This window comes from Melampsora larici-populina, assembly GCF_000204055.1.
Source record: "Melampsora larici-populina 98AG31 unplaced genomic scaffold MELLAscaffold_70, whole genome shotgun sequence".
Lineage (NCBI taxonomy): Eukaryota > Fungi > Basidiomycota > Pucciniomycetes > Pucciniales > Melampsoraceae > Melampsora > Melampsora laricis-populina.
In genome coordinates this window covers 153,416-165,713 of record NW_006768834.1, presented here as the reverse complement: position 1 = coordinate 165,713, position 12,298 = coordinate 153,416, and the positions used below count along the sequence as shown (strand labels likewise).

The 12,298-nt window shown below is 44.8% G+C and overlaps 3 protein-coding genes across 3 annotated transcripts; 1 reads left to right on the top strand and 2 right to left on the bottom strand.

Annotated features, from left to right (window-relative positions):
* Positions 1-943: 943 nt before the first annotated feature.
* MELLADRAFT_94639 (uncharacterized protein) lies at positions 944-2,476 on the bottom strand (the record flags this gene model as incomplete). Its single annotated transcript, XM_007417256.1, has 8 exons — positions 944-1,242; positions 1,336-1,407; positions 1,514-1,609; positions 1,676-1,705; positions 1,776-2,070; positions 2,127-2,311; positions 2,379-2,405; positions 2,449-2,476. The coding sequence occupies 8 exons, from the start codon at positions 2,474-2,476 to the stop codon at positions 944-946; spliced, it is 1,032 nt and encodes a 343-aa protein (XP_007417318.1).
* Positions 2,477-7,730: 5,254 nt separating this feature from the next.
* MELLADRAFT_112735 (uncharacterized protein) lies at positions 7,731-9,503 on the bottom strand (the record flags this gene model as incomplete). The annotated part of the gene is made up of 2 exons (XM_007417271.1): positions 7,731-8,401; positions 8,456-9,503. The coding sequence occupies 2 exons, from the start codon at positions 9,501-9,503 to the stop codon at positions 7,731-7,733; spliced, it is 1,719 nt and encodes a 572-aa protein (XP_007417333.1).
* Positions 9,504-10,557: 1,054 nt separating this feature from the next.
* On the top strand, positions 10,558-12,240 carry MELLADRAFT_94638 (uncharacterized protein; the record flags this gene model as incomplete). The annotated part of the gene is made up of 7 exons (XM_007417255.1): positions 10,558-10,932; positions 11,009-11,176; positions 11,238-11,354; positions 11,419-11,562; positions 11,719-11,791; positions 11,892-12,033; positions 12,096-12,240. 7 exons carry the CDS (start codon positions 10,558-10,560, stop codon positions 12,238-12,240), a joined length of 1,164 nt encoding a protein of 387 aa, XP_007417317.1.
* Positions 12,241-12,298: the final 58 nt, after the last annotated feature.

Genomic DNA, 12,298 nt, shown 5'->3' with positions numbered 1-12,298 from the left:
ACGGCAAGAGTCGGAAGGTGAATCGACCAAATGGGATCGTTTCCTGACTGGCGAGGGTCGAGTACTACGACGCAATCGTGGATGTGAATCGGCTACAGCAGAGGAATCGGAAGAGGACATATTGTAGACTAGAAGACGGCTATAAAAATGGAAATTGAAAACGGGAAGAAATAAAGAACAATGATTATTAAAGTGGTTATGTGGTGGTTGATTGAAATGGAAATGAGAAATATTGTTGACAAGGGAGGAAGGGAGACTTACCTTTTTGATATCCTTGTTACTATCAGATAGCGTACTAGTAGAATAGTGCCATGGGCCAGGAAGAATGTTTCCATCGCGTCAAGATCACCCCTGTAATTTTAGTATATATGAACACACGGGTCAGTGAGGCAAGGTGTCAAGGGGAGATTAGATCGAAATAGGTCGAATGAATGTCGAAAGAGACGTTACTTACCAATATGGAGAGATCGTGATGTGAAGTTCCAGACCCTTCGGCGTTTGAGGGTGGTATTCCTTGATAGGTGGAAGGGGATTGATCGACTCAATAATCCAGGTACTATCGACTACTATACCGGTATTGTACCTATATTCTTGGTACTGGCAGGGCCGGTACCAGTACCGTACCTGTGGTGACGGTACTATACTGAGTACAGTACCTACCCTAAAATTAAAAAAAAATTCGCCCTCCAGTACAGTAGTGCCCACGCAGGTACGATACTGGCAGGTACGATACCGGGAAAAGCAGGTACTGTACGGTACTGTACCAATACTGGTACAGTAACTGTGGCTGCGTTGATATAGGTAGCAGCAAAGAAAAAGGGAAAGATAACAATTCGGTTGGTTCACAATCAAGGCAGCAAGTTCAGATCCAAAGACAAACATGGGAAGTGACAACTGTGTTTCCATGAAGTAAGTACCCTACTGAATAAGGGCGCAGGAGCAATCAGAACTCGGGGGATGGAGGTCGGTTAGTGTCTGAGTGTAATTCCGGGGATTCTTCATCAGGAACGTGTTTGTCCTCACCCTTGAGAACATTAACACGTTCCATGGCCTCACTGAGAAGGTGTGCGGCAAGATCCGGGTGCATACCCCTCGCCGTCAAAGAGGTTTTGGTGAATTGAACGCTAGGAATCAAGTCGGTCCAAGAGTTGACCCCGGCGCTCTTGAGGATCATTCTAGTGGTGTTGTCATTGTGAGGAACGTTGCAGTGGTCTAAAAAGTGTTCTAAAGCTTCTGCATGAGCTCAGTCCTGGCTTTCTGAGTCTCCAGGCGGGTCGCGGTAAATGGCATTCAAACCAGCAGGATCAGAGTCAACGACATCAGAAAGGTCGTGACCGTAGAAACTAATTTGAGAAGATTTGAATTGGCCTTTGGAAGGTGGATCCGAAGAGATCACAATGGGTACGCCTTTCCCAAAGGCAAAGGGGGAAGCTGAAGAGCGATGGTGAAAGGAATAAGTCAACGAAATGTAAAAGACAAACTATAGGGTCCAAAAACAAAAAAGAGACATTACCTGGTTCTTGTTTGACCTCAAACTTCTTAGCCGAAGGGGGATCTGAAGACAAATGAATCGTAATGGCTTTCGACATGTTTTTTTTGGAAGGGGAACCTGCAATGATGACACACAAAATTGAATGCGAGGGATGAGAGGAGATGTCAGAGGGAAATAGTGTACCTGGTTCATATTTGATTTTTTTGGTGACATCTTCAGGGCGTAAATCAAAAACAAAAAGATCAGTTTGAGATGCATGAAAACAAGTGAGACCTAAGCGTACCTGCGAGGCATTTAGCCTTATGCTCCTTGTCAGACACTCCCAAACCCGCAAAAGATGCAGATCTCTTCACGGTGGCTGGAGTTTGAAATAAAAGTTTGGCCGGATTGTCAAAAAAGGCTTCGCGAGAACCTCCAGCGCGGTGAAAAGTTGGAGACAATTCAAGCTGCAATTGAGCCCCTCGCATCTTCACTCGGTCATTGACCGAGGTAGCCTTGTGGTAGACATGGGCTTTCTTCATGATGGCGAGATATTCATACGTTCGGGGCGGAATTTCGCGAGTGGCCATGCCGGATTGCTAGAATACAAACAGCGTTAGTATTGTCACCAAAACAAGTTCAGATTTAAACATACCACGGCTTTGGCCCAGACCCATGCCCCGTTCCAAGTCAAGCGATATAGGAAAGTCGGATCCCATGGGCAAACCAAGATGGCACCGTCTCCGGAGGTGCCCTTTTGCGATTGTTCATGGAAAAGTTGCGCCGTTAACTCGTGGAGGGCAATGCGGTTACGCGCGTCCTGTGTCACAAAGGAAAATACTTAGCCGAAGTTGAGGAAAGGACAAAGGAGGAAGAAAAACAGACGCCGACGAAGAAAAGTACGTACCTCCAGCTCCTTGGTTAGAACACCCACCTGTGCTTCAGCAGCTGTGGGACTGCTGGCTGAAGCAATCAACTCCTTCGCGGCACAGGTCTGAAATTCATAATCAGTCAGAAAAGATCAGAAAGCAGTCAGAAAAGTTCAGAAGGATGCGAGAACATTATTGAAAGACTTACCTGGGCCACCTTTTTAGCTTTTTCTTTTCCATTTTCAGTAAAGATCATCACCAAACCCTTGTGTTTGGTTGCTTTGGCAAGCAAATCAACAAACGTCTGCCAGGTGAGACTATCGACAATGGTGACCTTTTCACGACCAACTTGACCCAACCATATCAAGCAAGGAGCAATCAGGCTTGAAAGGACCATATGGCGCATGCCCGGTTCGTACTCTTCACAGATATCGCCACACATAGCCTTGAAGTTGTTTAAAGACTTGCCAAATAAGCATTTGACCAGCTTGAGGACGTTGCCTTGGTTGAACATCTTCGACTCGACCAGGTTGTGGCGGACCGTAGAAGAAGCAGCACCTTTACGACCTTGGGTAGCTACCTTGATAGAATTGCCCTGGTCGACCTCGACCTCCTTCTCGGTATGTATCTTGAACTTGACCTGCACGGTCATCTCGTTTCTTCGATCAAATTGAACCCGCGGAGCCGTTCCAAGTCGGTAAAGTGGATTTTGCTGAGCACAGGTAGCTGGAGCATTGTCACCTGTTTGGGTAGAAGGTTCTTCAAATACTGGCAGATAGGTACGTCAGTTTCTAAAAGAAAAGACTTCGTAATTGGAGAAATGGGCTTACATGAATTCATGTGACCTTCAACAGCGGGCACTCCTTTGATATCGGAGGGTATTTCGATGGATGTGTGGCGGTTAGACATGTTAGAATTTATGTTTTGGTTATTGCCGAGCTGATAAGATATAGATAAGCTAATAATTAGACCGAGACAAAAGCCTAAAAACGGAGGAAAAGAGCGACGAACTAATAACAAGACAGAGGAAGAGAGGCTCGGGTGAAAATAAGGCTGATTGTGGATTAATAACTTCAAAACCTGGGAATTCATAAAGGACGGATTGGTCAGAGTCACGCTGAGAGAGAGGAAGGGGAAGAAAATCATTGAGCAAATGATATCAGGGTTACGGACTGGCTGAGATCGATGAACGAACAATGAAACCAAAGGAGAAAACGTACCCCTATTTATACCCTTCCAGGATGATCAAACCGATCCCCATTTTCGATGGTGAGGTCATATGAGGTCAGATGACCTCATATCCCCATTTTTCAAATCATGTTCACGATAACGGGGTGCAAAGAACAAAGATTTCAATCAGCTGATTGAAAACTTTGGCAAAAGAAAAAGAATTGACATACTTTAAAATACTCTTTGTTGTCATGATATGGTCTTATCTTTTCATTCTTGATGTTACATATATGAATTAACCAAATAGAATTGACTTTGATTTGGAAAACTTTGAAACGATTGATATCCAGTTCTTTTTTCTTCCTTGAAGCTTCGATTTCGGAAACCTTGAATCGAATATCTCGTATGCACCCTCTTTCCATGATTGAAAACATTGAATTTTGCATGACTTCAGAGCGGTTTTCGATGCCTATATCGAACGGAAATATCTTCATGGTCCTTATCGTGATTGAAACCTTTGGTTGAAAGTGATGATTTTACGTAAATCTTCGAATGGCGGATTTAGTCGAGGGGTGGAGGTGAGGGAGATTGAGGAGGGACCAGAGCGAGTAACAAAAGGTGCTAAAGAAAGTTGACTAAGGAAATTGATTGCTCGAATCAAGAGGGAAGAATCGAAGAACCCATAAACGTCAGAGATGTTACATACAGTTAAAGGAACCTAATTAAGGTTTAGGCTTGAGAAATCGAGAAAAAATACGTTTTCGACTCCAGATTAAACCCTGGGTTAAATCTCGGCGACACACAAAACCTCAAAACTTACCAATGATTCTCACAACAGCTGTAGAATTTCAAGGGTTAAGTCTCGCACTTGTAATGGCAAGAATCACGATTAGTGATCTCTCTCTTCACTCGCTGAGATCAGTCCGGTCACAAAGGATGATAATTGCATATGCACATAAGAGATAACAGAAATAGAGAAAAGATAAAAAATGATAAGTAGATAGTGTACTAACCTGTAATGGCAAGAATCACGATTAGTGATCTCTCTCTTCACTCGCTGAGATCAGTCCGGTCACAAAGGATGATGACCGGTCTGTCTAGCTAGCGAAGGCCACTACTTATAGGTTAGAGTATCTACATGTTTCTTGTTGTTGCTGTTTGTGTAGCGACTGATCTTTGTTGTAGTCGTGGACTGATCACTCGTCTCACACATCCAGAACCCATCCTCCCACAGCTCCGCGTTCCCATGGTCTCAGACCATAACACCCCCCCCACGACAAGACAAAGACTACGCCCAGAAAAAATAAGGAAAAAACAAAGAAAAACAAGTTATGTGTTTTTAAACAATGAAGATAAAAGATAAGAAAAAATCGATAAAAGATAAAAGAAAAAAAAGGAAACACAAAACATAAGTCGATATAATCACACTAAGGATAAGGACAATTTTCAGAGGATATTTTCTAACACTTTTGTGTGCATAGAAAATGAGATATGAGGCCATTACTTTACCCCAAGCTGCATCCGTGCTTCTTTAAATTTCAACGGACCCAGTGCTTTCGTGAAGGTGTCTGCCAGTTGGTCTTTACCAGGAATCCAAATTAATTCGACTTTCTTTTTGTAAAGTTGTTCATTGATGTAGTAGAATTCCCGATCAGCGTGTCGTGTTCGTTTGTTAGCCGCGTTATCAGTAGACACATGTACAGACGATTTGTTATCACCAAGTATCAGCGGTAGAGGCAAACCTGGGATGATGTCCTTTGCCAGTGAATGTAGCCACACCGTATCCCTGCAGGCAGCCCCTATTGCCATAAATTCCGCGTGGCAGGTCGAGGTGGCGACACATCCTTGTCTCCAGGACACCCAAGCAATGGGCACGCCATACAGTCGTGTCACATGGCCATACGTAGAACATGCAAATTCGCCGCCCCAGTTAGCATCAACAAATGTTTCCATAGGCTTCCTGAAATCTAGCTCCTTCGGGTTGATGTGAAGTCCGTAATTCGCTGTGTCTCTTACATGACGTAATAGGTGTTTGATCGCCTTCCAGTGTTCATCGGAAGGTGTATTCGAGAACCGGGCAAGAAAATTGACTGGGAAAGAAAGATCTGGTCGTGTACCAACCGCTAAGTAGCTCACGGCGCCTACAATAGAGAGATACCTATTCGCATCTTGGGGCGGTCCATCCGAGGTGACAAGTTTTAGATCCGGTGGAATCGGTGTCGTTGTTGCAGGTGACGTGATTAAATCAAGGTTGTCAAATACTATCTTTTTTGCAAGAGCTGGTTGTGACATAATGAACTTGTTCCGTGATGGTCGTTCTATATGAACTCCTACAATATCTTTCAATTCATCCTCCCATTTGATCTTGATGTGAGATGATAATTTCTTTTCAACTTCTCGGATGAGGATATCATCACCAGTCACTCCCCCATCATCCACGTGTAGCCAAATCATGCACAACATACCTCCTTTCCATAGGATATAAAAACTGCTATTGAACTGACTCGGCACAACCCCAAGGCTCGCAAATGCTCATCCATGAACTTCCACCAGCAACGGGCTCCCTGTTTTGTTCCGTAGAGAGCTTTTAGTAGTTTCATCGCCCTTCCCAGCTTGAACCCCGGTGGTGATTTAACCCAAACATCATGATCGATGGGACTGTTAAGATAAGCCGCAACGATATCAAACCCACGCACTTTCAATCCCCGATACGCTGCAACGACATGCATCATACGTAGAGCAGCAAACGTTGCAGTAGGTGCAAAAGTCTCGGTAAAGTCAGTCCCCGGGATCTGAGAATAGCCTTTAGCCACCAGGCGTGCCTTCATTCGTCCATCCATTTTCACGTCAAAAACCCACTTCACATCTGTCAGTTTCTGTCCCTCTGGCGGATCACTTACTACCCACACGCCCATGTCCGAAAACATCTGCAACTCATTCTTACACGCAGTCAACCACTTCTCAGCTTCAGGCAATCGCATAGCTTCAGAAAAAGACTTCGGGACAATCTTTCCTAGGAAAGTTTGATTCTCGATTAGACAAACCAGGTCATCCTGTTCCTTAACCGCCTCCTCCGCATCAAAATTACCCAACATTAACGAGTTAAGTACATGCATGAGGGTACCTTTCGAGTTTGCACCATCAGGTTTTGGTAGGGCAGGTCGTAGCAAAACAGGCGCCGTTGGTGGTTCGTTCAAATCCGAAGTTTGCTGTGGTGGTTTGTCAGGTAGAGGAGGTCCATCGGAGAGAAAACGGGCAAGGGAAGATTCAATAGTAACAAGTTTCTTAGAAGCAGGTTCCCAGAAACTCCATCCCTTCCTGCCTGACGGGTAGCCCACCATATACATGAGCTTCCCCCTCGGTTCTTGTTTACGCCAAATCTCTCCTGGTATGTGTACAACGGCAGGTTCTCCAAAGGTCCGTAGGTAATCGAGATGTGGTTTTCTTCCAAAGAGAAGTTCGTAAGGGGTCTTCAAGCCTGTCTTTGTGTTCGGAATCCGGTTGTGAATATGAGCTGCAGTTGTGTTGGCATACGCCCACATGTTGTATCCGAACTTTGCCCCATGGAGTAGTGTTCGTCCTATGTCGGAAATCGTACGTATGGATTGTTCCGCTATGCCATTCTGATGGTGTTCGTACCTGTTAGTTTGGTGATTTGTGATACCTTTAGTCGCACACGAGGCGTTAAAAGCCTTAGAGGTATACTCACCGGCGCCATCACTTCGTAAGGCCTTGACTTTTAGTCCAGTGAGACGCTCCATTTTTGCAACAAAGTCGTAGAAGACTTTAGGTACCTGATCACGCTTCGCAAAACATATAACTTCAGTATAAGTTGTTGACGCATCGCGAAACACTACCATGTATATCACACCATTTGCAGATGGTTCGAACGGTCCTGCGACATCACTGACAATTAACTCCAGTGGCTTTGGAAGGATGCCTGACGGGCCCAGAGTGATTTGTCTTAGACTCTTACTTGTCATACAATCAAGACAAGAGAATGGAGTATTGAGAATGGCTTTCGGAAGGCCTGTCGCGGACTCATGCTTCATCATTTTAGCAATGTTCCTCATACTGGTATGTCCGAACCGACAGTGCCACATGAGTGCCTCATTCTTTGTTGGAGGTGCACCAATCGTCGCATTATACGTGTGTAGTGGAGTGGAAGTGATGTGTGAAGGAGCGGAGACAGAAGAGTTAGGGGATGAAGAGATGCCTCTTCAATGAGTAGGCGTAGAAGTGTGATATGGAGTATTGTTGATTGCGTGGGGAAGACGGCGGGCGTTATAGGGGAACGGGATAACAGGACGGTCACACTGGGAAGGGGGAGGAGCCTCACAAGGAGCGGCGTTGTCACCTCGCACTGGTGATCTAGGCACTGGACATACTGCTTTTGCTTTCATTACATAAAAGACCCACTTCCTATTCTTATACACAGCACTAGCCGTCCGTCCACATGGGAAACTCAGCCTCATCGCACCATTGCTCCCTTTCCAAGATCCTCCCGATTCCACAATTTCTGGAATCAAAATAAGGGTGCATTGTGCTGCTGGTGAATAGTAGGTGTTCTTGATAGGAATGGACGATCCGTCGTCTGCACGAATATGCAGGGTTCCTTTAGCCGTAACAAAAGCTTTATTGTTCTTCGTTGCCACGGAGATTGGGATCGGTCTGTGGAGCACATGAATGTCAGTCAACCTGCTAAGGTCACCTGTAATCATGTGAGTGGCACCAGTGTCACTCACTCCTTCATCCGGGTTATCCCATTCCTCAGTTAGATGACTTTCAGAGGCCCATATGCCATTTGGTTTGTCATCTTCACCGGTAGGTCCATTGTCCAAGGGATAGGCATCATCAGGTTCGACAGTGAATTCATTGTTGTTGGCATCGACTAAGTTCATTCAAAGATTGCCACCAGGAATTCGCGATCGACCAGACGGCCCACGATAGTATGGGAAGGCCCGGACCCAATGGTCAGCGCTGCCACAAGCAAAACATTGGTAGCTTTTTGGCCCAGCCTGGTAATTGGCTTGAGTGTTGGGTGGAGCGTTTGTACGAGTCATTGGAACCGCAGCATTTACGTTGTTGTTGGTGTAAACACGCTGTTGGGGTGCGAGCGGTCTGAAGTTCGGGTTAGCACGTTGTCGGTAATTAGACTGATTCACAGTTCGTTGAATGGCCTGGGGTTGAGGCAAAAGACGTGGAGTTGGTATTCGTTGCTGTCGTGAGAGCACGTTGATGTTCATTGGTGAGTGCTGATTAGTATTGCTCAGATTCAATTGATTCATCTCAATCTCATCCGGTTTGTTATGCTTCTCGGCTCGAATCGCTTCTTCCACTTCTTTAGCAGAGATAACTGAGGTTGGATTAGTACAAAGCCGGGCATTGAGCGTAATGTTGATGTTGGTATAATCAGTAGGAACACCGGTCTGAAAGATCATTCCCATCACCGAGTCTTCATTCCAGACAAAACCAGCACGTTTAATGTCGCTGAATTTTGATCTAATGATTCTGAAGTATTCATTGATGTCCATGTTGTCCGTTAGTTTGACGTTGATGATAGATTTGAACATTGACGTGTGAGCACTACAACTAGGGAAAAAGAAGAGTGACTTGATGTAGGACATAGAATCAAAGGCACTGTTGCAGTCTTCCACCTTTCGAGCAGTTTCAGTTGGTATGGTGTGTTGTATCATTTGCTGAACAACAACATCTCCAACAGTGTCGGCCCGTCCTATGGTGGCGTCAGTAAGCCAGTTCCGAGTGGCAGTAATGTTCTTGACATAATTTGATAAGCGAAATTCCCAGTCGACATAATTAGACCCGTCCTCCTTGAGGGATTCACAGGCAGCCTTAACTTTTGGAGCCAGATTGGCCCGGAACTTGAGTGACTTCCAGTCATTTTCTCCGTCATCGTTGCGTGGTTGTTGGTGGGGCGGTGGTTGTTGAGTCTGTCCAGGGACGTTGTTTGTAGTGTTTGATGGTGTAGACATGATGTTAACTACGTTAAGTATAGAGTCAAAGTATGGGCGAATGTGTGGATGTTGAGCAAGATAATTTGATAAAGAAAAACGAGGTGATGGGCGGGTTTGAAAGGTAAAAGTGGAATCAAAGGTAAAAGGGCGTTGTGATAAAGGGTTTCTGATAGGTGGTGTGTTTCTAATTGATAATGCGCTCAGTGAAGTTCCAATATTGTCTATAGCATTGCGGATATCTTCGTCATCGAGCGTTACTTCTTGAATATCCTGTGTTACTTCTTGTGTATCCTCAATTTCAAAATTGGTATTGGTAATGGTCGGGTGAGAATCTGGTGCCTCGATAAGTCGCGTGATCCTGAACGGAGTGTTCAAATCCGGTGGTGTAGTGTGTGGTAGAATGTTAGTGTATATGAATGGCGAGCGTGAGAGTGCTTTATATATTAATGTCGAGGATTGATACACCAGGGGGTAAGTGTCCTCGGCCTCGGACGGAGTCTGGGACGTTTTCAGATGTTTGGTGACCAGAACCGACCAGAGAGGTCTCTGGTCACCGAAACACATTTCGGTTTCAGAAACCGTTTCCCCACGTGTCAGGAACGCACCTGATGTGAGGGACCGGATGTGCTCAGTGACTGCCACGGCGGTGAGACGGTGGCTTCGACACCGAACGCCGTTGGTTGATCATGTAACGGTGACCGTATGGAAACAGTCACAATTTTGAATGTCTTGTAATTCTTTTGCTTGAAAGAACAAACACATTTGTATAGTTATCAAGATTTTAAAAATGTGATGAAGATGAAAAGGTGAGAGAAGCGAGTTTTTGAAATCAAAAAGATGGTGCAGGTGCTTGCAGGTCGAAAATTTGCAAAGGTTTTTCAATTGAACATGATTGAAGCTTTGAGGGTGCAACAAGATGACACTTTTGACACTGGTGTGGTTGGAATTTTCTTCGTGTGAAATCAGCTGCACTTGCACTCACAACCTTTCAAGGCCACCCCCGTGCTGGACCATTCAGGTTTTTTCTCTCTGGTCCAGCACAACTTCATCCAAATTCATCGTCACCACCAAAATGAGACCTTCCAATTTTGCGAGTCCTGCTTCAAACTATGACCGTTTGGCATCAACTCCCAATCTCCGCCTCCGCCAAGCCTCCGCCGCTTTTGGATTGGATATTGATCCATATCACCGGACACCGCCTAACCTCCGCCAACAAACATCTGGGATGTTTCGTCCTGAAGATTCCACTGATGAGCCTAATTATCGTTTGGTTCTAGATGATGACATCCAGTCCACCTCCAATAGCACTCAACCGGAGGTGGATTCTAGGTTGGGGCGTGAAGATATTGGGGTGGATCATTCTGTGGTGTTAGAATGGATCAACTCCTTTGGCGACAAATTTGGCCTCACTCTGGATGAAAAGGCAGAGGTTGAAATTGTGTTTAAGGTTAGTCTCATCATCAAAATCCACGTGACACACTTGTGATGATGCACTGACCTCTTACGCCTGGTTGTGTTTGTAGCAATCCAACAACGTGGCTCGTGAAATAGCCACAATGTGCTTTTATCAATCTCAATTTGCCAAACTGGAGAAAAAAATAGATGAGCAAACAGTTAACATCCCCACCACTCCCATCACCACAGGAGTCAACCTCCCACAACTTGAGTTCCACTTTAATACCAGTGTGCGAGTGAGTACAAATGTTTTCCAAACATTCCCTGAAAAGTTTAACTGACATGTCTTTACTCTAGAGTTACATTTGGGAGCAAGTCAAAGAAGCCCTAGTCGGAAGTGCGATACAGTCGTATGCCACCAACTTTACCAGCTCCAACGAACCAATTCTGGATTCTTTCGAAAATCATATGATAGTAAGTTAGCCAAGGGATTCTACCCTGGCTGAACCACAACGTCTCTAATTTAACCTACATACAGACAATCATCCTTAACGAACGAACCAAGGTACCCGACACCAACCTGCCTGAAGGTTTTCGAGCTAGTGATCCTACCGCGGATACCCAGGTGCGGAAGGTTGTTAAGGAGATAGGCAAGTCGGAAAGGAACAAGTTTCAAAATACAGTTAGTGATATCAAATTCAAAATAAATCACGTACCTTCTCTTATGATTGACCTTTCAAAACAATCAGGTGCTGATGCACATCAAGGGACCTCCGAAGGACGCCAAAGTGCCCACTTTGTACAACCTACTTTTTGAATTGATTTGAAATCAAACCAGAAATTACCCGAAAACCCATCAAGAAATTTGGGCCAACACATTGATTGCAGACAAATCTCGGCTTGCCCTTTTGGTGAGTCGTTTGAAACCAAGTGGAACCATACATACATATGTTGATTGGTCTCGTTAAATACATATGTTTTGTGTTTGGAATTAAATGCAGCGTCTTGAAGGAACCATGTACCTTCTACAACCCAAAGACTCAACACAGCCACGCGAAGGACTTTCAAAAAACAAGTTTGAACGTTCGATGTGGGATCCAGTCGACGAGCGGTTGACATGGATCCGAAGTCTCAAACCAGATCATCAAAAGTTGTAAGAGACCCTTCTGTAACTTCACACTTTAACCTTTCAAATGGAGCTGATTGTAATCAAAGGTTTTACAAATGGATCATGCACTACGATGGGAAAATCTTCACCGGGAACAACACTTTTGAGGAGATTAAAAAAAAAGGCAACATTCATATTCTTGACGCAGCCGAATTTGGCATGTGGATCATAGAAGGATGTCCCATCAATTAAAAGAGCCTCGATATGTTGTAATACTTGGACAGAAGGGCCAACTAAAATACGGATAGCT